Genomic DNA, 26,526 nt, shown 5'->3' with positions numbered 1-26,526 from the left:
CGTGCGTGTGCGTGCGTGCTTGCGCTCGGCGGCGGCGGCGGCGGCGGCGCAGCGTAGCGTCCCCTGCCCCGAATGAAAGGGACGGTCCCGGCGAGCTGAGCGGCCGTGAGCGACCGGTGGTGACGGGCTGCGGGGTGCGCCAGCGCTGCGCCTCTCCCCGGCGACACACCCGCCACACGGGTGAGTGACTGACTGAGTGACCGCCCGGGTGCCCAACCGCCTCGCTGCCCGCCCAACTGCCGCTTTGCCGCCCGCCCGGGGCAGGCACGGAGACCCCGGCCCACCCGTCCGCAGCCCCCGCGACCCGCGGAGCCCGCCCTGCCCCTCCGCCGCCTCGCCGCCGGTGCTTGGGCCTCAGCGAGCTGCACACCCCCGAGCAGGACCCGGCACCCAGCGCTGCCTGTTCAGGGGGCGACCCCCGGTGCCGTTACCCGCCCCCCGCCCCCTCCCCGAGCCGACGGCAGCCGCTCGCTCCGCCCGCCTCGGCCCGCTCCCTCCTTCCCTGGAGGATCCGCCCCCCCTTGTCTCCGAGTCCCGTTTCCCCCAGAATTTGTGATCGCCCTTCCCCGGAGCCCCGCGTCCCACCGAGCCCCCCCTCGGCAGCCCCTCCGCCGTGGAGGGGGAGTCAGGCCTCGTTGGTGCTTGCGGCCGGGCCTTTGAGGGGGCAGTCGCAGCGATCCCTCGCCGAAGGGCGCCGCGCCGAGCCCCATCGTACCCCCGGGGAGGCGAGCGGCAGAGGTGCCGTTATCGACCTATCTCTTGCTTCCCGCGGAGCGTGGAAACTTTGCTGTGCTCTCTGCCCGATCCTCGTCGCTGCGGGCTCTGTGTAGTCTTTAGTTAACCTGCTCTGTTCTTGTTGTTCAGAGTTCCCAACGTTGGGCCTTCCCCTTGCACCCACCTTTACCCCCTTCGGTTTTGTTTTGTTTTGTTTTGTTTTTTTTCCTTTAAGGAAGTTACATGGAGAAGTTCTTATCCCGCTTTTTCTAGCGGCTGTAGGATGCTGTGTGAGCTTAACTCTTGAGTAGAGATTTCCGTGGGACTTGTGACTTTGGGCGCTCAACTGCAGGCCCCGCTTTCTCCACAGCTTCACCCCCTTTCTCCAGAATAATGCCCCCAGTGATGGGTGATTGACTCTAGAAACTAGAAAGCGCCTAAAAGTTTACTGAACAGAGAATCTGGTAGTGAGCATCTTGGGAAAGAAGTACACAAATGTTTCCTGAGAGTCCAAACCTCTTCAGTGTTGGTATTTTACAACACTCGTATAGTTCTCTTGGAGGTTTTCTTTAAGTAAAAGTGGTGATTTTAAAGTACTGTGAATCTGGAATCACACAGCAAACCCAGCTTCCCATGGGAAAGCATAGTGTGGAGGTTCCTGCCCTTTATTGGGAATACAAGTGGGGCTTTAACTCCTGGGAACAGGTGAAAGCTCCTGAAGCGTATTTAGGCAATAGATAGACATCAGAATGCAGGTTACTTTCTGTTTCTGGATGCTGACCGATGACTCGGGCACCGAGGGTGTCCTCCTTTGCGCTCCTCTTTTATGTTCCCAAATCCATCATCCAGAACTCGGTAAACAGGATGCAAACTGTAGGAGTTTGTCAAACACTTTGCTTTAAAGGTAAAAAAGAAAGGTGCTGTTGGGGGAAGCACTGTACGGAATACCTTAGTAGACATTAAGAAATGTGAATGTAAATGAACCCTAATTTTGGAGGGAAGAATCACTGAATGAGTTTCTCCTTTTGTGACTTGAGGGTAGGTGAAACTTTCCCTTGTTTTTTGAGACCAAGCCTGTGGAAAACTTATCTGCATGTAATCATCTGTGGTTTGTGGTACACGTGTTCAGTTCTGGTCAGGATCTTCCAGTCAGAGGTTCCGTAGCACATCGCTTTCTGTGATCAAACCTATGAGACTTTCTCTGACAAACGAGGTTCTGGCAATGGGATGTTTAAATGCTATTTTCTAAGTCTTTTATTCACTTGTCAGCTTTTAAAACATGGAAAAACAGAACTAGAGAGCTGTTTGGAAGGTGTGTTATTTTTCTTGTTCTGAGGAAATGCAGCTGAATACTTGGCAAATTGGATTGATTGTTTTGAGGTGATTTAACTTGAGAGATGAAAACCGAATTTGGAGTGTCTGTGTTCAGAACAACCCTGGGTCTGTAGCAGAGCTGCGTAACTTGGTCCTTGTTGTCCAGAAAATGGGTATTTTTAAATGGACAGGGGAAGAAGCATATTTTGGCATAAGAGATCCCAGGGTAGTGTTTTCTCACATTTATGAGCAAACACATATAGTTTAGGGAGATGTTTACAACTGAACTGTGTATGAAATATTCCTCATGCTCATTTATTTTCCTGTAGTTATTAGAAATGCAGGAAAATAAATAGTATTAATATTCAGTGATAATACCCAATGATAAACACTAATGCAAAGAGCGCAGGATTGGAAAGAAGACTTTTAGATATCCTTGTAAAATGCTCTGGAGTAATTTAATGTGATGGGGGAAAAGAACGTGGGTCCCCTTTCTGGTGTACCCTGATGCCTTTGATCTGTTTGTGTTACAAATAATTTTTCAAGTATTAAATTATTTATAATTGGAGAAGTATTCCAAACCATAGGATTTAGGGGTTTATTTTGATTTTTAATATCAACATCAGTGCACCATCAGGTAAATATTGGCATTAGTTTTAACCTCACTGTAAGCCTTGAAAAACCTAATGATGCCAAAGTACTTGAAGAAGTTGGGTTCTGTCAGGCTGTTAGTGCATGGGAAGGCATGGAGCTGAGGGCAGCTGACTGCAGCCAGCTGTGAGGAGGTTCTTTAGCATCTTGGTGCTTGGAAAGTTACTATTCTTTAAGTGAAAGATGATGAGAGTCACTTAATACATTTTTATGTGTTCTATAAATTGCTTGCATTTCCTAAAATATGAATTTGCTTGTTAAATGGAAGGATAGCTGGGTTTTATAGCAGAAATTCTTATTCCTGTAAGGCAGTAGAACGTGTGTGTGTTCAAGTAAACTCCTCTTTTAAGAACTACTATCACTGCTGTAAATATATTGATATATTTATATGAATATAAAATGAAACAGACCCAAATGATTGTGTGTATCAAATTCTTAATACCAAAGCAGAACTTCTTGTATTTTAACTTAATTTAATGTATTTCTAACCCATCACTATAGGATTTATGTTAAGCCTTTTAATGTGATTGGAAAACAAAAAATCTTTGTGGTACTATTTTGTACTTGTCTTTTGTAGTTTTTTTTTCCTCCTCCTAAATGTTATTTTTGTTTGAGTTTTAAAAATTGTTTTTAACAATTTTAATTTTTTTTTTTTTTAATTAAAAATCTGTGTAAGTTTCCTTCAGGAGCCATTCCTTCTTTCTACACAGAAGGGATTACAGAATGGTCTTGTTTTGTTTTTCCTCCAGAAGAGCACAGTATAGTAATTCTTTTGTGTTTGACACTTAAGGACTCTCTATTGGCACTGCAGAAGGGTGTGACCAGTTGATCCAGATTGGCACATTTTTTTGTGCAAATCAGCAAGATCTGGAATCTGTGCATTCTTCTTATGGGTATGCGTCACTGGCTCCTAAACTGCTTTCAGTTAGGAAAGACAGCAAATGAAGCTGTTGATCCAGCAAAGGCAGTAACAGCTACAGGACAGACACCTCTTGATGCAGGAGTTTCATAGTAAACATCACAAGACACACAGTTCAAACTGAAAGCTGTTGAAATAGGAGAGTGAGATTCCAGTGGGGCTGTCTTTTAGCAGGATTAGATGCCAACAGTAACTCAGTGACGTTCCTCTGCCTTTGATTAGAAAACCAGTGAGTGATCCGAGCATTAGCACTGGGAAGCAGGCAGGTTCGCCTGTGCTAATTCCAGAGCCCAGGCATGCATTTTGGTGCAGATTGCCCCTGTAGCATGATTCGGATGTATTGCAGCTCTGCAGTTCTTATGAATGGATTTTAGGGTTGTTTTTCCCGACAGAAATATCAAGCTATATAGTGACTTTTCTTACTTAGATGAATCTAATGAAGACAAAGGCCGAGGAGGATGCTTTCATTGCAGTTGTGGCAAATTCTGACAGCAAAGCTCAGATTTCCAAAGTGAAAAGCTGTAAGAAGGTCTGTTTGAAGAGGATTATATTTTATTTCTTGGGAAATGTAGAAACAAATGAACACAAACTACTTAATACTGGTCCAAACAGCACATTAGGTATTTCCCCTTTTAACCTGCAGTGTGTTGTGGTTTAAAATGGTAACAGGTGAAAAGTTTGTGATTCCTGTTGATTTTAATCTTCAGTTACTCTTCTAATAGCATCTCTCACGCACTTACTGAAAACTGCAATGATATTCCTAAATTGTGGGTCTTGAAAAGGTTTGCATTACAGCAGGGTAATCGAAGATATTGCTAAAATTTGGTACCTAATGCTGTTTGACTGGCCACGATGTGTCTCTGCAGTACCTAAAATGCCCAGATTTTATCTTGTCATCTCATCCTCATCTAAGGGTAATAACTCCTTTGCCCTGAGACTTTGGGAGCACTCATAACGTGTTCTGGATTCTGGGGTTTATCTTTGCTGCTCTTGTTGAAGTTGGTCTCATGAATCTTATTGCATGTACAGGCAGTGCATTTTCTAGAGATTCCTTTGCTGTAACATAAAACTGTAAGAATGAAATGAAAGAGTTGCAGTAACCGTTTTTTCTCCCTTAAAGACTGTTTTCTATTTTCCACTTTTGTATATTTTCTACTCTCCCATAAGTTTTGTATTAGCATCCAGAGTTTTATATTAATGTTAAGGCCTTTTTTGCCTGAAGAATTAATTGTGCTTGCTCATGCAGTATTTTCCCAGCTTTTTATGACACTATATGTTTATTTGGATACCCTGAAGTGGCATTAAGAAAAGGGTAAAGAGGGACAGATCGCTTTCAAGCAATCAATATTGTATTTATAAATGTAACTTAAATTGCCTTTTGTTGATGTTAACATGCTCATTGCACCTTTTTTTCCCTGTAGCTTTGAGAGGATTGGAGTGGCATTCTGAGGTCATTTAAAATCATGACAAGCTCAGTTGGACAGAAAAAAGTCTCTTCAAGACAAAGGAAGTGTGGGTTTTGTAGATCTAATAAAGATAATGAATGTGGACAATTATTGATGTCAGAAAACCAGAAGGTGGCAGCACATCACAAATGTATGGTAAGTTACCATAGGAAAAAGAAAAGGAATGTAGGGAGCTAGTAAAAGACTACAAACCAGTGACAGATTCACCCAGCTCTGGCTTTGGCACAAAGGATTAATCACTGTAATTTGAAATATTGGTGGGTTTTATAGATGTGAATGTTCTGTATCACTTATAACCTTAAAACTTAAAAAAAAATGGGTTTTGTTTTATAATTTTAGCTGTTCTCATCTGCATTGGTATCTTCACACACTGATAATGAGAGTCTTGGTGGATTCTCTATTGAAGATATTCAGAAAGAAATCAAGAGAGGCACTAAACTGGTAAGTCTCTATTTTTGGCTCTTGAAATGGAAGACAGTATTTTCTTACCTTCTATATAGTTTACCATGAAGTTGTTCAGTGTATTATAAATATATATTTTTTTTTTTTTTTTCTGGTTTGTTCTTCTTTTATTTTTTAAGTGCTCCCTTTGTCTGTGTTCTGAGGCAGTAGACAACTTTTAGAAGATGTTGAAGTAAAATTGGTCTCTGATCTATGAACAGAAACCCACAGTAGATACGATTATACTGACATTGAAATGAAATTTCAGTGTCTGTTAACCAACCCCTGAAGTATCTTTAGGCAAGGATAAAAAGTAGCTTGTTAATTCCAGTCAAGTTCTGGTCTCATGTAAATATCTCATTATAAGAATTGTAGCTTAATTATGGAATTATTAAATAATAAATCCAGAATTCTTATTTTTACGGTCACTTTTTTCCTCATTGGCAAATGTAGATGGAGCAGATAAGCCAACTTGCAAACTCGTTTACAGACTATGCCCGTTTTTAATGAGCTGTGTATGAACAACAGCTTTCCTAAATTTATGTTGCTAATCTATTGAATCTATTTTCTGTTAGATTCCAGAAAGAAGCCCACATTCTAGGGACCTCCTGAGGGTATTATTGTGCCTTTATCAGTATTAGGTTTTGCTGCCAAAATCTGCGTTTAGCTACCAAAGTTAAAGTACTTTCAGTGCTTCCTTTTATATGATTTAATAGATGATTCCGTGAGTACAGATGAACATAGATATGTGGGTACAACAGTGGTTACAGCTCCACATGAGAACTGAGCAGCAATGACTTGTTTTAATTCCCAGGAAGCTGATTCATTATTTTTTATTATTATTCTTTTTCTTTTTTTTTTTTTTTATTTTATTTAGACCCAGTTGTTTTCCATTTGGCTTTTTAAAAATACTTTTAACAAATAATCAATTCGCTCCTCACATTAAACATTTTCAGCTTAGTTATTTAAAGCACTCTAATGCATTCACCAGGTCTTGGACTACAAAGAGTAGTCCCAAGTATTACTGTAGAACTGCAATTGTATAATAATAGTCTAATATTTCATCCAGTGTTTCAATTGAATCCTTTCCAACACAGGGAACTTTAATTGCTCTGTTTAGCTGAAGCATAAAGAAATAACTCTTCACAAGTCATTTATGTTGTGGTTGGGAATTTTCAAAGAACATGGTATTAAATGGAGCTAGAGATTGGAAAGAAACTTTTTTGATTCTTGGGTCTCTTAAATGTTTGGGGTTTTTTTAAGGTTCTTTTTATGTCAGTGGTGGTTTCTGTCTTTCTGTTTCTGAATCTCTTAATGTTCCTTCAGTGATGCAAGGAACAGCATCGTGGATGGATGTATTCTTGCAGCTCAATAGCTGTACATATCAGGCACTTTGTTCAGCTTTCTGCAGAAATCCTGGATCTGGTTAATCCACTAGATTCATAGTCCTGAGACGTTTCCTATGTGGAGAGAATTTACGAGACCATTTTAGATCCTAATTTAAGTGCTTTATCTCTGCCTGTAGCTGTCAGAGAACTACAGCTCTGAATCTCTCTCTGGAGGATTCTGTCTTTCTCCATTGACCTGTATGGGAAGCCTAAAGTGAAATGTTTATCGTTAGCCCAGCTACCCCTTCTCAGGTCTGCTTTCAGTTCCAGCCTGTTCCTTTATGTGGGAGCATACTGAGCAAAAATATCTCAGCGTGGTGCACTGGGTTAAGTAATTACATGGGTAGCTTGGACTAAATTTGTCGTCTGACAGACTTTACGTAGTTGCCTTCCTTCAGGAGGTGCTGCTGCTGACCAGGTATATGCTGGAAACAGGCTTGGTCCTTACTGAAGTGACAGTGACTGACGTGTAGAACCTTTCTGATGGTAATATGTTTCTGTCTGAGACAAGTTTGTGGGTTTAAACCTTACTAGGCAAGTCATAAAAACTGAAGGACTTGTCTAAATATTTGGCAGTACAAGGCACTTGTGATGTTTTTGCTGTTAGCTGTGCATGGGAGGGCTTTTTTCAAAGGGCTTACTTATTTTGCAGCTTGTCAGACTTCACATGTATCTGTTCTAACTTGGGAACGAATTAATCTCCTGACAGTGACCATTTGGGCAGCAGGACTTGTACCAAGGGGATAAATATTTTATACCTGCCAGGAAACATAGAGCAATAAATCAATATAAAAATACCTGTGGTCTGTTTTGGTCATGCATCACGGTATTCATAAAGAGAAAGTTTTCTTTTAGTCATTTCTGGCCTTCAGAATACTCGAGTACTGACTAAAATGGATTGGATGGATATATTTTAAACCTAGGCTTTTATAAAGAGCTTTGATCAGCCGTGATTTTATTTTAAGCCATAATGCATAAAAAATGTATGAGGTGAAATACTCATACAAATTAGATAAGAACTGCGGAATGGTATGTAGCTAGACCATTTCTGAGCTTGCAGAGGAGTAAATGGAGATGATCCAAGGCTTTGACATTTTTACTGTTCAGTTTAACTTTGTTAAAATTGAAAACCAGGATGGTGATACATAACACTGATGTGGTGCTTATTTGGCATATTTGGGACTAACAAGAACTTGACTAAGCCAGTGCTGTGGACAGGAAGTATATTCCTCAAAGTCAGGGTTAGGAGCGTGGTAGTTCATGTATCCTAAGCAATGATGAGTCTACTACAACAAGAACTAGTTAGCAGGAAAGAAGAGTAAAGCAGCAGGCTCCCACTTAACCTCTTCTGTAATACAAATCTAAAGAACAAAATTTAGTATAATTGAAATAAGTTCATTGTATTTAACAACTACTTCACTAAATTCAGGGTTGGAAATGACTTAAGGTGTGGGGGAAAAAAAAGAGGTAAACTCAACTGCTGAGACTAAGGTAGGTTTGCAGGTTATCAGCATTTCTGACTGCAGGATTCATTGCAAATGGGTGTCTTTTTAATTCCTTCTACCTTCATAATGTAATTCAGAATTCAACAGGTACAGTTTGAGTTTTAACTTCTGAAACGGTTGGTGCAAGCAGCTTGTCCTTGGGAGGGGGTTATTTAGTTGAGCAGCTGTGTTGCTTTCATCACATCATCAAATACATTCCATGAAAGTAAATTACTTATTTTCTTCACTTAATTGATAATCTGATGGTTAATGATTAATCTGATAATGTAATATGATGGTTCTGGCACTGTTGCAGAATTGCAGCAAATTTCTCCTTGATTAAAACCACCCGAGAGCTGGAAGAGCAACACCAAGTGCATAACTTCATCTATTTTGTCACCAGGGGTGATTACTATGTTGGTTTTGGACTCAGAAATAGTAAGCCAACAGTTACATGAATTGTGCTTTCTTGTCCTTTACAGATGTGCTCTTTATGCCATTGTCCTGGAGCGACCATTGGCTGTGATGTGAAAACATGTCACAAGACATATCACTACTACTGTGCTTTGCATGATAAAGCTCAGATAAGAGAGAAACCCTCACAAGGCATTTACATGTAACTATTATTTATTTGTTGTCTTTACTTTTGTATTTATATTTCACATTCTTTGTTTAAAAAAAAAGAAACAAAACCCCAAAACCCCACTTTGGAATCTAAACAAAACTGTTTTAAAGTTTTCTAATGATGATTGTGACAATCAAACTAGTGATGTGCCAGAAAAGCGTATTTTCACTGCAAGATTTGTCTTGGAAGTGGGAGAAAAAAAAATGTACTGACATTTAAATTTAAAAGATGAGTAAATAATATGTGAATCGTGACTGACTTGACAGTTTTCAACTACTTTGTTTATAGGATTTTATGTCGAAAACACAAGAAAACTACGCATAACTCTGAAGGTAAAATTATTCAATATAAATTTTTCCCATTGTAGAAAGATACTTGGTTACATTGAGTTTTTCTGGAGAATAGAAATGTTTTCAGGAAAAATCAGAACTACATTTTTTTTTCAGGAACAGTGAGTTTGGAAGCCCATCTGATTGCTGTATTTTCTCTAAACATTATTGGTTGAGGTAGAGAAAAACCTCCCAAACCATCGATTTTAGGATGTTCAAAAGATTTGATGTGCTGTCAAAACAAATTTGGGGTAAAAGTAATGCATTCCTTTCTGGGGAAAAAGCTGGCTTGTATTTGTAGTTAAATATACATGATACTAACATCTAAAATATATTGTCAGGTTACAGCTGATTTTTGCTGTTGTTAATATTTCTAAATATTCACTTTAAACTATTAAATTAACTCTTCAAATAAGAAGGACCCAATAGTAAATGCAAAGGTTTGTGATCAGATCACTCACAAATATAGTTCTGAGTCATTCTGATGAAGAAAAAAAGCTGTGAATACATTCATAAAGCCTGTGCCTCTTTGCAGAGGAGAGTAGTGAAATGCATGAGGAGTGGTATGCCACAAACAGAGATAAATCATGTGGTCCCTTACAATTCCAAACTAGTTGTGCTGTTGGGTATTTATGCAGGGATTTTTGCTTTTCCCATTTTTCCACTGTATCTGAATTGGGTAAGCAAACAGATGTTAATTTACTTTTTGCATTGCTTTCAATTGAAAAGTCATCAGATTTAATTAACATGTATGTGACTTTATTTAGTGAAGATCACATTCATAAATACTTCAGTCTCTCTCTGCCAAATGTATTTTTAAGTTTTAATGCACTAGTTTTATGCTCTGGGTAGCAGATGTATTAATGGTAAGGTTTGGATGTTAGGTCAGTGTTCAGAATGATGTTGAAGCCAGTAGAAAATCCCACCTGAACACTTTATTTTTTGACTATTTACATAATTATTGCTGTGCACTTTGTCTAAAACACTCTTTGATTTTGCTATTGCTAGGTTTAAATAAGAAAAGCAGTATGCATGTTATATTGGTTCTATAGAGAGACAGGGCCACATTCTCCTGTAGTTGGCACTTTGGTTTGGGGTTAGAAACAAAATATCAAAGGCATTTGAGTCCAGAGAGAGATTTACCACTTTAACTGGTATTTCAACAAAATCTTTTATATTACCTCCCAAATGGCTCCATGTTGGACATCTACCAAAAAATGCCTCCAATTCTGTATGGAGCCCAATGCCAGTGGAAGAGTTCTCTGCTTGGAATTCCTTGCAGGATCTGAACTTGTGCTTTCTGCAAGAGTTTCCAGAAAACCATGATCTCCAGTGCTACAACGTCATTCTCTAACAGCAAAGGCTTTTCAGTTCGATATGGATATATTTCTGAAGATGGGGGAAAAAATTGCTAGAGGCATCCTGGCTGTTTTCTTGATGATGGCAGTTTATGAAAGCATTAAACTAGATTCATCCAAAGAGATTCTTAGATTGAGGGTTAGAGAAAGGAATAAATACCATCATTCAGAAAAACCAAGGCCAGATAACCCAATAGTAACTTATTTAGCATTGAACTTTGCACATATTTTTGGTTTAAGATATTTAATTCTAGAAATATGTGTAGCTGGAACTCACTCCTTTGTTTTCTGGGATTTTTTTATGTAATATTTGACTGGAATTTCACCCAGTATGTTCTAAATGTTCCAAAGAGCATGTTCTCTTCTCATTCTCAAAGAGTATGTATCAGTCCACATAGTTTAGGGTACTGTACCCATAGGATATAATTACTTACAGTTAGGGGTTTGATAATGCCAAAACTCAGGTCTCTTTTGTGATAGACCTCCTTTAAATTAAAGAATGTAAAAGTACATATTGCAGCTGTCTTATGGCAATGACTTACAGCATTGTATAGCAACGGTATTTTGCTCCATTGAAAACTTAATTGCCTTTAGAAATAAACCGTGCGGTTTTCAGAGTTGATGAAGGGATTTTGTTTCTTAGTACTTAAATGCTGAAATCTCTTCACTGGAATGGTAACCAGATGGGGAGGTTAAGCTTCGCAGATGTATTTTGTGGGTTCATTTGTCAAGGAAAATGTTCATAGCAAAGAGGAATTTCAGTGTGAAAGAGTGGTGGAGTGTAAAACCAGAAAGGTTTTACTCTCTTGGTTTTGTTTCATCCTTGCTCTCAGTAGTGTTTTCATAACAGAATAGTTAAAGCTCATCTGTGGTTATGTCACTCAGTGTAGGTGCACAGAAGCACTGGAATTACCAGTCCTTTTAATGGAAGCTTATTGCTTCTGCTCTGGGATGTAGTTTGTTTCTGCTTTTCCCTTGGTCAACGTAGGACATCTTGGGGATGGGGGGGATGTGTGTTTATGCTTTGTTCTCTGTATCCAGATTTAATTGTTGCAGTCCAAATACTTTTATTATATCGCTTCTGCTAGTGAATGTTCAAAGAGTTTTGGTTAGGGTTCAGTTTGATGCAGTCCAGAAGAGCTCATTTTCTGTAGGCTGTACTGTTCCTAATAGTGAGATGTGGGGTTTGTTTCCCTTCCCTAGGAAATAGGTGCTTTGGGGGGAATAGTTGTTCAAGTCTAAAATCTGGCTGATGTTGCTTTTCTTAGAAGTTCTAGTGTAAAAAGAATATCTAGTGTCCATTTAATAATGATTCAAGACAGTTTCTTGGGGCTGCACAGAAATGTGGTTGAAGGACCTGTGTTAGAATTAAAATTGCCCAATCAGAACCTAATAAAAAGGACCTCTGAGATGTTATTTATTGCTGTCATGAAGTTCAAGTGGCACAAGAATTCATCAGACTGAGTATCTCTACTCATCAAGTTAAAATTAATGAGCAATGGGAGTTCATTTTCCTTTCATTGACAGGAGTTGCTGAACTACCTCCTGTTTTTTCTTTGAATAGGAAGATACGAAACACGGCAGGAAAGTATTGTGCTCTTAAATTCATTATTTAATTCTCATTTATCTCTATGGCCTAGCCTTCGGATGATGTAGAATGGGAAAACTGTATTTCTTCTATATTTCCTTTGTGTGTGTGTGTATATATTTCAGAGTGATTCTTCTATGCTGTGTTCCCAGTAACTGGAAGAAGGACAAAGTGAGGTGCTCTCACACTTTGGACTAGGCTAGGAGGTCAACAGATATGCAGCCACCTTCTCAGACCAAGTTACTGAAAGCTTCATGTCTAGATTTGTGTCTTTCTGGTTACAAACCTAACAAAACAATCTGACCTGAACTCCAAGAATAGTTTAATTTGCAATTCAGGCAAGCCATCCAAGTTTTCAGTACCTAACAGGTTACAGGGATTGGTGCCAGTTCTTTCAGACTATCACAGCTAACTGTTAGTTGAATTACTGTTCAGTTTGATACAATTGCATTTATTCTCTTTGAAGAATAGAGTATTGTTGAACCGAGGCTTTGGAACTGTTGGAATTTATTCCACTGTACTGGAAATAGTTGTTGAAGAGTTGGAAATCTGGTATGTTTGTTCCCTGCAGGTGGGGCTGCACTGGCCCCTGTGGTGAATTTAGAACAAGTTCAGCTGATCATCAATAGTTTAATATAAACTAAGATAAGGATGTGCTTTCATTCTGCTGTGACATAGCAGTAAAATAAAAATAATGAAGAAAGCAATGTAACTATCTATTGTGAACATTAAAACAGATGCTTGGGAACTGCGGGGTCAGAAAATAAAGTGTCCATAATAATTCCTACTGTAGCTGTCCTCAGCGCCTCAGGGAACTATGTTTCCACAGTGGAAATAAGGACATTCCCTGTCTCAGCATCCTTTTCATGTTATTCTAAAGATTAAATGTAAAATCTATGCTTCATATACTACCGTGCAAGTTGGGTCAGGGTAATATTTCTCTGTGAGACCTATACCAACCCAAGTACTTTTTCAAAGCACTGTAAGCCAGAGGCTGGCAGGAAAAACGGTTGCAATCTTTTGGCTTTATAGTTAGGTAACATCCTGATTCATCTGTGGATCTTTTAATCAGGGTTGGTTCATAGTTGCCTTTTCTGTATCACTGTTCACAACATAAATCGCCTAACGTTGTATGCATTAGTGCAGTCCGGTATAAAAGTGTCTTGTGATGTTGCAGTTGGGTGTCATTTCAGGTCTGCTGGTGGATGGGAACAAATCCTTCCTCAGCTCTGCTAACTCAGCCTTCTTGTTGCCTGTCTTCTGGACAACACTGCTCTGAACATGGCATCAAATGTACACAGTGGGTCCAGGCAGTCAGTTAGCCTCATCCTATGCAGTCTGTTCCAGACTAAAGTTTGAAACTGAAACAGGGGAAGTTTAGATTGGATATAAGAAGGAAATTCTTTCCTGTGAGGGTGGTGAGGCACTGGAATGGGTTGCCCAGGGAGGTTGTGAATGCTCCATCCCTGGCAGTGTTCAAGACCAGGTTGGACGAGGCCTTGGGTGACATGGTTTAGTGTGAGGTGTCCCTGCCCATAGCAGGGGGGTTGGAACTGGATGATCTTAAGGCCCTTTCCAACCCAGACCATTCTATGATTCTGTGATTTTGCAGAAGCACCACAATGGTGTTTCCTTACAGGAAATCCCACAGCTAATGGAAAAGATGTAAAAGTAATGTGGTGAATGGTTTGTCCTGTTTGAGGAGCTGCCCTGTGGTGTTTACATTGTAATTCTCCTTCCTACCTAAGCAAGGGATAAGACAAATAGAAACTTGATCAGCCAACTTCTGCTTAACAGGTTTCTCATACCAGTTGTCACAAGCTTTCTGGTTATGCAGATAGCGTATTGTCTTTGCCAACCACTAGTTGCTTGAAAAAGCATTTCAATTGTATGCTTGTGGAAGATTATTTTATTAATTTTTGATGTTAAATATACTTAATTAAAGAAATAATCTCAAGTACTTCATAACATGGCTACTATTCAATCAAAACCACCTTATGGACAAGAGTCATCAGTTCCTGTATCTGGTACTTCGTGTGGGGCTGAAGGGGTAATGTAATGTTTTTTCCTCTTCACTCTTTATTTTCTCCATTTTAAATATGTTTTGGGTAACTTGGACTTTTTCCATTAAAAAGAAACAAAACAAAAAAAAAAAACCCCAAACAACCTAAAAATGATATTCAGTGCTCTTGATTATTCAGTTCACATCATTTGCTGATAAAAGCTGCTATTATTTCATGATGGGTTTACCCGATAATGAATTTGCTTGCAAGGGGGTTTATGCAAATCTTTGGTTCTTATTAATGCTTATAGATGCATTCATGTTTTTATTAATGACTACTGGGACAATAAGGTTTTGCCAGGTTTTTTGACGTTTCTTTTCAATTGGAAGTGATTATGTTGCCACATATGGTTCATTGGGTTGCAGCCCTGTTTCAAGCATATCTTTCTTTAACATGCTCAAGAGCTTTTTTCTTTCTCTGGTTTGTTCCTCTTCTAAAAATCCAGTGAGGTTGCTTTTGTTCTCTGTCATTTTTAGCCTGTTTTATCCCAAATGCACTCTAAACTTAAAATACACATGTGTGATTGCAGATTTACATAACAGCTTGTCTGAGCCACTTCCTTGTGTGGCATTTTGGCTTCTTTTTATGTCAAGTCCTACTTGCAGATCTATTTTGCCAGTCAGTTGTGTTTGTTATCTTCCTCGTACAGACTTGGCCCCTTTGCTTCTGGCTCACTTAGTCTATTGTTTAAGGTAGTGTAGGAGGTGGATACTGAGAGCAGTATTAGCCTTTATTGTATACATCCTCTTTTTATTTGCTCTTTAACAACCTTTAAATCACTTCATTCTTTTATTACTTTGTTTTAGCCTAGCTTTTGGAAAAGGTTGATTCCCTGCATATTTTGAGCTGATGCAATATAGAATAGATGGGTGGTATCTCAACCACTTTCCTGCCAAGCCTTATTATAAGCAGCAAAACATCTTGATCCTTTTTCCTTCTAGTCATGATCAAGGAGAATCTTTAGGTTTCTCACTGAAGCTGAGTCTCCCCATTAACAGTTTACGTGATACAGCATTTTATGGCACTTTGTACTGCTCGTGGATTTCTAACATGCACATTTGGGGCTCACTGCTGCTCATCTCTTCACTCATTTGAATTTACAGTATCATGGTCTTAGGTGCTTTTTAAAACATAGGATGTTTCCTCTTGATTTCTATCCCCACCCCTCCTCCTCAGACCATATTGCATATCAAGCTTGGTGTTCCAGATATAGCACTTAGGGACTTGTGAAGGAAGCTCGTAAGATACCTCCTTTGAAGACTTTAAATAAAGTTAGGTTGAGATTATTGTGATGCTTTTAACAATCAATGCAGTGATGGGCTATGGGATGGGGGGCATTTGAAGGGCATCTAGGGGATCTCAGGGGATTCAGAGAAAGGGTGATATCCATGAGAAAACATCATCTGGTCAGGGAGGTGTTGAACAACTTTCTGTGTTTTCCTTAGTTCAAGCTGACATGAGAAGTTGGAAACACCCAAGCATCAGATGCCAGGGAAACAGGGTAAGCTGGCAGTGGGCTTGAGGGGAGGGATAGGGCACAATCCAATCTGTGTATTGAACAGTAAAGACCATCCAAGGCAGGTGTATTTCAAAGCTAGTTACAATCTCTTCCTGTACTGTTACTGTAGTTCATAGTGCTGTTAAAAATGAGAGGTACTTGAATGGCCTGAGGTACCAGTTTTGAAGACAGATGTAGCAGAGCAGATACTCCCATCTCGGTGCTGTTAATGTGTAGGTCCATGTCACTGTTATTAGGAGACCTAAATCTGAAGGAGCTGTGTTTGAATGAAGGGGTCAGGTAGCATCTTGATTTCAGTGAACTCTGAACTTCGTGTGGAACTGTTAGTTTGGAGCACAGAGAAGGAAGGGGTTCTGCTGTGAGGAAAGCCCTGCAATGGTGATGGGGTTTTTTATCTTCCACTGAAACAGTCTTTTCAAAATAGAGCATTTTTACCTTTCAAATCTTAAATATTCTAGGAATTGTAGACTAAAAAAGCACTTGGTTCTGTAAGGGGGCTGTGACATCTCGCATAAAACGTGGGGTTTCATAATGTGTGCTTGGGTTTTAGCAATTAGAATTCACTCCAGTTTTGAAAGCATGGCTGTGGACAGTTCAGGATGTGCTTTAATGGTATTAGCAAATAAGGGTGGACTAAGAGGTGGAAAGCATTATGGTTGACAGGATTGATAAGGAGCTTTGCAAAACATAAGGAATGTTGATGAATGGACTGCATTTCGCTTCATCAAATACAGTAGGGAAATCCATGGAATGCTTTTGGCAGGAACAGTTTGAACTTCCTACTGATGTTGTTTAAGGGGTCACGAATTCAATAGTCACATTTTTGTAAGGCTTTTCCTCTTGTTTACTACAACCATCTGATTTCTGCCAATGTAAAAGCAGAGACCAAAGATCCACAAATTTGGTTCAATACATTGATGAGGGACGAGATAATTCTTTCCTTTGAAGGAGGTTGTTAAAACCTTGCTGTATGCAGGCTGAGCAGTGCGATACCCAAATTGCATCATCTTGCTTGGGATATTCAGCAGCTAATGATAAATGAAAAGTAATGTTAGTAAATTCTGAGAAGGAAAAGGGAAAATGCATTGTTTCAGTAGATAATCCACGTTGTCATGGATTCTGTTTTTTCAGAGTGAAATAAATGGTACTTTTATCATCTAATTAGAAAATAATAGTATATATTAAAGCATGGGAATGTTGTAATAGATGGACTGATGTATTTCAGTAGAAACGTGGGAATATCTGTATGTAGCTGAATGATCTGTCATTGTAGGACAGAAAAGTTTGCAGATTTCTATTCACTTCTTTCTCAATTTTTGCCTCTTTCTGCCTGTACAGCAGAGTAAAGCTCTGGGGGAATGAATGCGTTGTGATGCTGCTGGGTTAGTTTTCTGTCCTTCATTAATGAATGTGCAACAAGCTACACCTTTCTTGGGGATTAGCAAAAGATACAATAGACTGAGTTTAATCGGATACACTCCTATGCAAGGCCTTGGGCAGTAGTAATCTACTCCAAGTTGATGGCTGTGGAGTATGTTCAAGTCTTTGACTTCAAACTTTAATGCAGTTGAGTCAGGAAATAGGAATTTGATTTGATTTTTGTGCAATAATAGATAAGAAAGACGAGGTCTGGAGAGCGGCATTTAGTCTCAAAATAGGACGTCTTGTCTGGATCCTGAAGCCTTGTACAATGGTGATAAGTGCCGTAGCAATGCTGTAATAACAATAACAATACAGTTAAGTGGTCCATTAATGTATAAAGAAGATGTTCCAAATCCTCTGATTAGGAATTCCTTTTGTTTGGGGACTCATAACTGATGTTTGTGGTTTGGATTTTGAGAAGTGAGTTCTTTAGTGGGGGGGGTGGATGCTTCTGTGAACCAGCCTGCTGAAATAGATTGCAGTTTGAGCAGGAGTGGGGGTTATGTACTGAAAGAATAAGCATCCTCCCATGAAAAGCTGATGATCAGGAAAGCTGTTAAGAACTGAATAGAGCTGGTTATTTCCTGTTAGATGTAACTTAAGCTTGCTTCCAGTATGATGTAGTTAAGTTTGCAGAATTGATCTGTATTAACTGTAGAGCTTTGACGTATCAAAGGGGGGAGTCTCTCAGAATACTGGGCTATGCTGGACCTGCTTGAGTGAGTATAGAGGAGGCCATGGAGATGCTGCGAGGGCTGGAGCAGCTCTGCTCTGGAGCCAGGCTGAGAGAGCTGGGCTGGGGCAGCCTGGAGAAGAGAAGGCTCCTGAAGGGGAGACCTTAGAGCAGCTCCAGTGCCTAAAGGGGCTGCAGGAAACCTGGAGAGGGGCTTGGGACAAGGGCCTGTAGGGACAGTGCAAGGGGAATGGCTTGAACCTGCCCGAGGGGAGACTGAGCTGAGCTCTTAGGCAGAAGCTCTTCCCTGTGAGGGTGCTGAGGCACTGGCACAGGGTGCCCAGAGAAGCTGTGGCTGCCCCATCCCTGGCAGTGCTCAAGGCCAGGTTGAACAGAGGGGCTTGGAGCAAGCTGCTCCAGTGGAAGGGGTCCCTGCCCTGGCAGGGGTTGGAACTGGAGGAGCTTTCAGGTCCCTTCCAACCCAAACCAGGCTGGGGTTCTGTGATGCAGCAGCTGAGGTGACATTTTCAAAGGCACACACTTTGGTGTGTCTGTATTAAAAATATCCATTCTTACATTCTTAATGGTCTGTAAATCTTTTATCCGGAATACTGTCAGTGTGGGTGGTTTTCTGTAAGCTCGTAGCTGCTTTTAGCTGTTGATGTAAAAATACACTGTATTAAAATGAAATCTGGGTTTTGTTTCATGGAGACAAAATACATTTCAGTATTAAAACTTGATGTTAATTTTACAGTCAAAATGGGTGAATTTTATCTTAAGTCAAACGGCATCATTTAATATAAAGCAAGGAGAGAGGTATTATTTGGATACACTGGCACAACATCAAGGGCAATTTACACTGGAGTTATGCATCTTAAATTAAAAGCTTATTTCATGGTTGAAAACATTTTCTGATTTCAGTGTAGTTTAAATGCATCTTATTTTCAGTGGAGGTGAATAGATGTATCTGAGGGCAGGTTTGGGGTCTGAAAGCAGAGATTCTATGAAATGCTAAACCTTCATATGTTATAAAGGTGCAAAGCTGTGTGATCTATATAAAGAAGTAAATGTTTTCAGGATCTGCAGTTGCATGTTTGTCAGAATTGGGGGAAAGCTGCTGGTTTTATATCTGGTTAAAATACAAGAAATGCAGGTTCTGTCTCGTTTGTTTGTTGGTTTGGTTTTGCATAAGATCTTTTAGAATCTTATTTGATGATGTTTTCTGACTTCTAAAGCAGATTTAGAAGAAAGTATCAATGAACACGAGTTGGAGCCTTCACCTCCCAAAGGAAAAAGGAGGGGCCGTAAGGGAAAGCCAAGAAAAACAAACTTAAAAGGGCAATCAGAAGACACTAGATCTACGTCCTCACATGGCACAGATGAAATAGAAAGCAGTTCCTATGTAAGCAGTAAATATGCTAACCTTCTTAGAAGACAGAATTGCGTGTTTCTTCGCTGCAAATACGGTTTTTCTTAAAGCTTGCATTTGTCTGAGCCTCCAGCTGGTGGCCACAGGCTTTTAAAATGAAACCTGGTTTGTAACCCAGCAGTATATTTTAGTAAAATGTTTTTCTTTCAGAGAGACAGGTCTCCCCACAGAAGCAGCCCCAGTGATACAAAACCTAAATGTGGATTCTGTCATGCAGGTGAAGAAGAAAATGAAGCTAGAGGAAAGCTTCATATATTTAATGCCAAAAAGGCAGCAGCACACTATAAGTGCATGGTGAGTAACAGCGTTGTTGTGAACCAGTCTATCACGTGAATTCTGTCTGAATTGCTGTTTTACATTTTAATACAGTACCCTCACATGTAATTATGCATGAGGATTGTCTGTGCTGATGATCTCTTTAAGCACTGAAATGTTGCAAAGTGAGCAATTCATTTATTTTCACTGTGGGCAGTATGGATAAAAGTTGGCTACGTGCTAAGAGATGGAATTAGCTCAGGGAGATGCTTTAGCTTATTGAAAATGCTCCCTTAACATCTAAATGCATACACAGTATTTACAAAGGAAATCAGAAAACAGTTTCAACTAGAAGAATCCATTGCAAAAATAAAACCCCTTTACTCCACAGGCATTCAGGCAAAATTTGGGAAGAATCCATGAATTTCATTAATTTACTGACCAGTGGATTCAGAAGTGGGACATGGAAGTTCTAGAAAACCCTCCTTGCCTTTACATGATCATATTTCGAGAACAGTCAGCCTGAAAAGTTTCTGCTGATTTCCATAAGCATGAGCAGATATTGCTAGTCCTATGAATGAGGCAGGCCTTTGAGTAACAAACCTCAGTGGTCCCTGTTGCACCTCAAAATGAACAAATAGTCCAGGCAATCTGTGGAGTATTAATTGTCCTCCTATACTTGAAGCTGCCAGCAGCCTTGTGTCTTCAAGTGTTCTTCACTACCTTGTGTACCTGAGCTTCAGTTTTAAGACAGTTTAAACTGAATATGCAAGGGTGATGTTAGTAGGGATGGTACTTCTGTGCTCTGTTGTCAGCCCTCAGGACTTTTCAGGTATGTTGGCATCAGCTCTGCCATCAAGCTGAATTATAACTATGTCACAGGGAAGGAAATGGAATATTCCCAAAAAATTGAATCATGTGATTGATAATATTGCCCATTTATTACTCTGTGTTTTCAGCATGTCATTATTTTTTGTCTACTTCTTTGTCTTTTAAAATACATTTCTCCAAGGCAACAGTTAAAGCAGACGAGTAGGTACCAGGAGGAATACTCATCCTACTCATTAATCAGCATGGCTTTTTCCCTAGTTTGTTGGTAAACACATGCTGTCTGAAACCACAGAAGGGATGTTCAGTACTCTGTTACTCCAGTACATAGGAATCACACTGGTGGCCTGAAGTGATTTTTGACTTGCTTGTTTTACAGTTGTTCTCTTCTGGCACTGTCCAGCTAACAACAACTTCAAGGGCAGAGTTTGGTGATTTTGATATCAAAACTGTACTTCAGGAAATCAAAAGAGGAAAAAGAATGGTATGTACCTGTAGGATGGGGTTCTACTAAGGTGTATATGGCTTTGCCTCCTGCCTTTTGTGAAACAGTCTTTTCCGTCTGTTTTTAAATGCAAAATCCAAATGTATTGTTAATGTCACGACAGGTAACCATGTAGGCATCACCTTAAAAATTAGTGGTGGTTTGGCATATGGGATTTAGGGTTCTTTATGACAATGTACATAATAAATGACTAGTAGTCTTTCTGTAATCATAGGATAGCAGCTTTGGATCCTGTGTTTCTAACAGCACAGTGTCAAATTACATATAAACCTGGAGAATATGTTCTTGCAGTGATGTGTTTCCAACTGTTTTGATGTTTCAATACGAAAATGTATTAAGGCCTCGGGGGTGAGGACGTTGGTAAAATGTCACACTGTATTTTATTAACATTCAGGATGCTTCTAAAGTGATAAGAAATAAAGGGGAAGGGAACAGCCCCTAACAATATTGTTCCTTGGAAAAAAAAAATTGAAGATTCCCCATATATTAAGACACTAACTTCAAAACCTATAGAATGATCCTGGAAGTGCCATAATACATGCAATTTTCAATGCAGTGGGCAATTAAATCCTAGTGTTTGGGGTTTAATAGGTTAGTGTTATATAATTTCTGTTTTCCTGTATCTTTGGTTAATTTTATATTGGAAAGATGATCTGCCAGAGAAACCACTCCGTTCCAAAACAGTAGTCATAAATATGAGGAACACTAAACTGAATACTAAGAGGTGAGAGACTAAAAGGCTGCCATTCTCTTCTTTCCCCTGCACAGAAATGCACACTTTGCAGCCAGCCTGGTGCTACTATTGGGTGTGAAATTAAAGCCTGCATAAAAACATACCATTACCACTGTGGAGTAGAAGACAAAGCTAAATACATTGAGAATATGTCACGAGGAATTTATAAGTAAGGACCTACGTCATTCTTGAATTCATATTGAAAGTAAAGCTGATTTTATGGCACATATTCTGCCTAATTTGGCTAGTTAAGTATATTATTAAAAAAAAAGTTTTCATATTAATTGGTATTTTTAAGTAATCGCTGACTTTGCAAAATACTCTGTTAACTTAAAATCTGTGTAGTAGTGTTGTCATATGAGAAAATGCATTTACTTGTATTGTATTTTCCTCTTTGGTTAATCTGTGATTTATCTTAAGGAAATTTCTGTAATGATTTTTCCACGTTGATATGTTTTATAGCTAATTTGGGGGGGGGGGTTTGGCTCTGAAGTGCTGGTGTCAGTGGAGTTGCCAGCGTGGCTTTGCCACAAGAGGGCATTCTCTGAGCAGTGCAGCAGCAGTTCTCCAAAACCAGCATCACCAAAGTTCTGTTGCCTGGTTTTCGAGCTTGTTTTCTTTCTCAGTTTAACTGATGCCTGGCTGAAAACCATGAATGTGTTCAAAGAGTTAGTGACAGACTTGCAGCACGTCTCCAAATAACTTGAGAGGAAGGTTGGGTGTAGATACTTTCAGTCCAAGTCCTAACTGTTTCCTTTGTTGTACTAGACTCTATTGTAAAAACCATAGTGGAAATGATGAAAGAGATGAAGAGGATGAAGAAAGAGAAAGCAAAAGCCGTGGCAAATTAGGCACTGACCATAATGACATTCCTCAGCAGCAGCTCAATGGAAACTAGGTATGGAAGTTCCTCCTGACAGATGTTACCGAGACCGAAACGCAATATACATTTAATGTAGTTTATTGCAGTGAAATATTTAGTGTATGCAGAGAAGTACTTTTTATTGGCAGACTGTAGAAAACTGGGGAGGATTTGTTGTTTCTTTTAAATCCAGCTGACTTTGTAACAGTCTAAGCAGGGAGGCCCTCATTTCTATTGCTAAATCTAGCTGTAATGTCAGAGCTGCTGAATGCTTTTCTGTATGATTTTAAATTTACTATTGTTTTCATCGTTTTTTAAACAGGTTCAAGGGACAGAGTTATAGAACTGGGAATGGCTAAGACATCATAACTACTAATTCTTTTAAATTGTTTTCTAAACTCAGAAAAGGGTCAGTAACGTTTTGCTGCCCACCTCTGTTAGAAGTTTCATTGAACTGCCTGAAACGTTCATGTGTGTGAGCCTTCAGTAAGTGGCAGAGTTTTACATGTCAATATTATGTAGTTTGTAGTCTGCAGTGTCTGGAAAAAAAAAAAAGAAACACTATATAAATGATATGTAATATGTACAGTGTCAAAAGTTAAGGCAGACATTGAAATGAAGTAAGATCTATATTTCTGGACTGAATAAAAACCTTAAGATTCGGACTGTGTAAGTTGTTTAGTGGATTCATGCAACGAGGGAAGGTCTTAGCTTAGTTTAATGAACAACATGGACAAGCTCGTGGTGGCAACAAGCTGGTACGTTGTGAATTTTGCATTCTCTTCATACACAAGTTACAGAGGCTGTACATGGGAAAGCTGCTCTCTGTTTTTGCTTGCAAAGCACACAGTAGGAAAGGACTCAGTGTACACCAAATCACGCTTGAACATTTCAGGTTGTTCCTGTTGTGATTGCTCATTCCGCCCAGCATTGTTTGCGGGAGATTTACTTGAGCAGCTGTTGGTTCTGAGCTGTGAGCTTTAGAACTCATGCCAAAGGGCTGTAGTTCATTCTTTTCCCCAAGGACCCATCCTTTTCTGTGCCCCTGATTTACAAAGAACACTTCAGCAAGTGTGATTAAAACCTTACTCTACAAATGTTTGGACTCTGCAGCCCAATCTCTTTTACTTCAGAGAGTTACAACTCTTAACTCACTATGGAATTTAGCCACCGTATCTGACGTCCATACCTCAAGTGTTCTGTGGTGTGTGGAACACTTTATGTTTTGTCCAGAATATGCATAAAGGTCCCATATTCTGTAAGAAGAATGAGGAAACAACCTTTTTTTTTTTTTTTTGTTAGATTCGTATTTATTTTTTAATCTTATGACCACTATATGAGAAATTTTGCTTATCATCATTATTGTTTTAGTGATTATTTTTTCTCTTTCTGTCAAGTCAACAATCACATCATGGAATTCTACTTGCTAGAGTTTGATGTTCCTGTAGGGAATAATCAGATCTAGACTATACCAAACTTAACAGGTCAGTCCTGTGACTGCTGTCAAAACATCTTGTCATTTCTAATGGCTACTAGCTTCTTCAATTGGTCTGTTAAAGCACATGCTCAGACTTAAATAAAACCAAAAAGCTGAACCTAGTCCACATGTTTGTCTGTTGCTATCGCATCACCTTACTTGTTTGTTTAGGGGTTTGACTTGTTTCACTCTGAACTCCCAGTTGTTTCACTCTGAACTCCCAACAAAACTCCTGGATTTGAAGGAAGGAAACAAGCAAAAGACACTGATTTGACTATAAACTGCTACAGTTCTTCTGTGATTGGTATTGCAAAGCCAGTTCATTTGTAACACGAGTTTCTGTAGCATTTTTTTACTTGTATTTTTAAGAGATTTAACGTGTGTCATTTGTCTTCTTATGCATTCCCTTAATGTCTTGAGGGACTCAATGACTGTATATTGGAGTTTCTAACGTTTTACCTGTTAGAATTCAATCAATTCTGTTTGCTTTCCTGGAGAATAATGCCGTTTGGAAAGAACTCTTTGCTGTGTACAGAAAATACTCAGTTCCTGCTCTAAACATGATGCCATTGATCATTTTTCTTTTGTATTTGTAACTTTCACAATTAAAAGCGTGACTTGAATTGCAGTGACAGATCGATTATTGCCAGTGTCTATCGAGGTGTGCTGTTTCTCCTAGAACACGACCGTTTTTCAGCCACTCTGAACACTTCTAGAATGCAAAATGCCATCCTTCAATGTTGAAATTACTTCTAGATGCGTGCCTCAGACATGGCCCTCCCATGGTAAAAAGGCACTTTGTTTGCAGCTACTGTATTTTAACTGCGGTTGCATGGGGTAGATCTGCCAGCATACTGATTGTATTTGAGACTGAGCTCTAATTCATAGTGTGTCGGTTGCTTAGTGTGATATTCAGTCCAATCATTCATCTCGTAGGAAATAGATTACCCCATTCCATGCCTTGAAGAACCAGAGCAGCACTTTACCTTCGGGTAGCAGAGAAGTAAGTGGCTGGTTTACCTGTTACCTCTTTGTGCTGAGATGGCCTGTCTCAAACTGTCGTTAATTCATGGAAGCAAAGTCGAAAGCAAAACTCTTTCTTATGAGCCTCAAATGTGTCAGAACTGACTTCAACTCATGTATGCTGGGTAAAAGTGCCTTACAATGTACAAATTGTATTTATATGTTCCCAAGTAGCATCACCTGCTGGGGAGTAATTCTGTCGTGGAGTTAATATTTAGAAGAAATGTACCTCAGCAGTGTATTTACTGTACATCTCTTACATCCTTAATTGTAGTTTTCAAAAGCATGACAATGTATGATAGTATCCAACATTTACATCGTTTTTTTTAAGACAAAATACTGCCATTACTGTCTTTTTATGTGTATTTTAGCTTGGAAGTTCAGACGGTCTGTCTGATGTTTTGGGTTGGTTTTTCTTTTGGTAAAGCAATGTAATCTTTGCAAGCGTATATTGAAGATTCTTCTGGAGCATCTGCCAGAATGTTAGAAGTAAAGAAAGTGCTCTATAGGTGAAATAGGTATGTTTCAATTAGCTAGGTAATGCAGTCCATTTGTTACCAAGAACTTTCTTTAATAGGCACCTTCTGCTTTCATCTTGCAATCTGAGAACTCCTGAATTTAACAAGACTTGTCTTAGGAAACTGGTTTCACTTTATTTTTTCCTTTCTTTTTGGCCTTTGGGCATTTCTTTTGCTCACAAGAGTAGTTTGTGCTGTTAAAGATGCCTGGAACCCTCTGAGAAAAGAGGTTTCTCCCCAGTTCACTGTATCTCCGTATGAAGAGATCTCCCCAACTCACTGTATATCTATATTAACAGATCTGTGGTTGTGCTATACCAGGAAAGGACTGTACCAAGGAAGGACAGGCATCAGAAGGATATTGTTCAGATAACTGAGGATACAGCTGCTGTCATGCCAGAGTCTCACACACTGTAGCAGTAAGCTGGGCTGTCTCTCCATTGCAAGGGAGGGTGAGAGGCTGGTTCAGTGCAGTGAGCTAGGATGAGGTAGCTGAGGTGATCAGATGCTCGCCTCCGTCAGCAGGGACTGATCCACAGGAAGCAGGTTTTGTGAGAAGGCTTTAGGAGTTACCCCCACACTCCACAAAGTCCCATCTTCATGTGCAAAGAGCTCTGCTGATCTAGGATGGTGTGAGTGTACCGACTCTGGCCCTAAAACATGGAATCAGTGAGGAGAGCTTGCTTCTTACTGCTGCCTGTGTGAAAAATAACCTCATGTTAAACCAGAGTGAAAGATGAAGAGGTGATAATGTGTGTGAAATATCAGACTTCTCTGGCAGGTGATAATCAGTGCATTCCAAAAATATTAATATACCGAATCAGACTGACAGGAAAATTAATCCTCATTAGATGAAATGAATCTTAAAAGAGAACTGAAAGTACATTATAGCAAATAGGAACTCTTCTTCCATGTCACCAGACTCCACTGTATTAGTGATGG

General features: G+C 39.5%; 1 protein-coding gene across 2 annotated transcripts; it reads left to right on the top strand.

The window, feature by feature from the left end:
* PHF6 (PHD finger protein 6) lies at positions 1-24,244 on the top strand. Of its 2 annotated transcripts, XM_061353236.1 has the most exons (11): positions 1-180; positions 5,020-5,199; positions 5,404-5,505; positions 8,860-8,993; positions 9,291-9,334; positions 19,190-19,356; positions 19,534-19,677; positions 20,846-20,950; positions 21,740-21,873; positions 22,473-22,602; positions 22,889-24,244. In XM_061353236.1, exons 2-10 carry the CDS (start codon positions 5,062-5,064, stop codon positions 22,600-22,602), a joined length of 1,098 nt encoding a protein of 365 aa, XP_061209220.1. In that variant the 5' UTR covers positions 1-180; positions 5,020-5,061; the 3' UTR covers positions 22,889-24,244. The 2 variants fall into 2 exon arrangements, with proteins under 2 accessions (XP_061209220.1, XP_061209221.1); XM_061353237.1 differs by having other exon boundaries at positions 2-180; positions 19,193-19,356; positions 22,473-24,244.
* Positions 24,245-26,526: the final 2,282 nt, after the last annotated feature.

Source organism: Neopsephotus bourkii, unplaced genomic scaffold (assembly GCF_033783945.1).
Source record: "Neopsephotus bourkii isolate Nb327-2 ecotype Australia unplaced genomic scaffold, CSIRO-AGI_Nbou_v1 NB_668, whole genome shotgun sequence".
Classification (NCBI taxonomy): domain Eukaryota; kingdom Metazoa; phylum Chordata; class Aves; order Psittaciformes; family Psittacidae; genus Neopsephotus; species Neopsephotus bourkii.
The sequence above is the reverse complement of the archived record's forward strand: the minus strand, read 5'-3'. Positions and strand labels throughout refer to the sequence as shown.

What these genes read in the sequence shown, in the direction of transcription:
- PHF6 (XM_061353236.1), top strand. Translation starts at nt 5,062, where the DNA reads ATGACAAGCTCAGTTGGACAGAAAAAAGTCTCTTCAAGACAAAGGAAG. An exon ending in CAGCACATCACAAATGTATG is followed by an intron (nt 5,200 to 5,403) that starts GTAAGTTACCAT and finishes TTATAATTTTAG; the next exon opens with CTGTTCTCATCTGCATTGGT. An exon ending in AACTACGCATAACTCTGAAG is followed by an intron (nt 9,335 to 19,189) that starts GTAAAATTATTC and finishes TGACTTCTAAAG; the next exon opens with CAGATTTAGAAGAAAGTATC.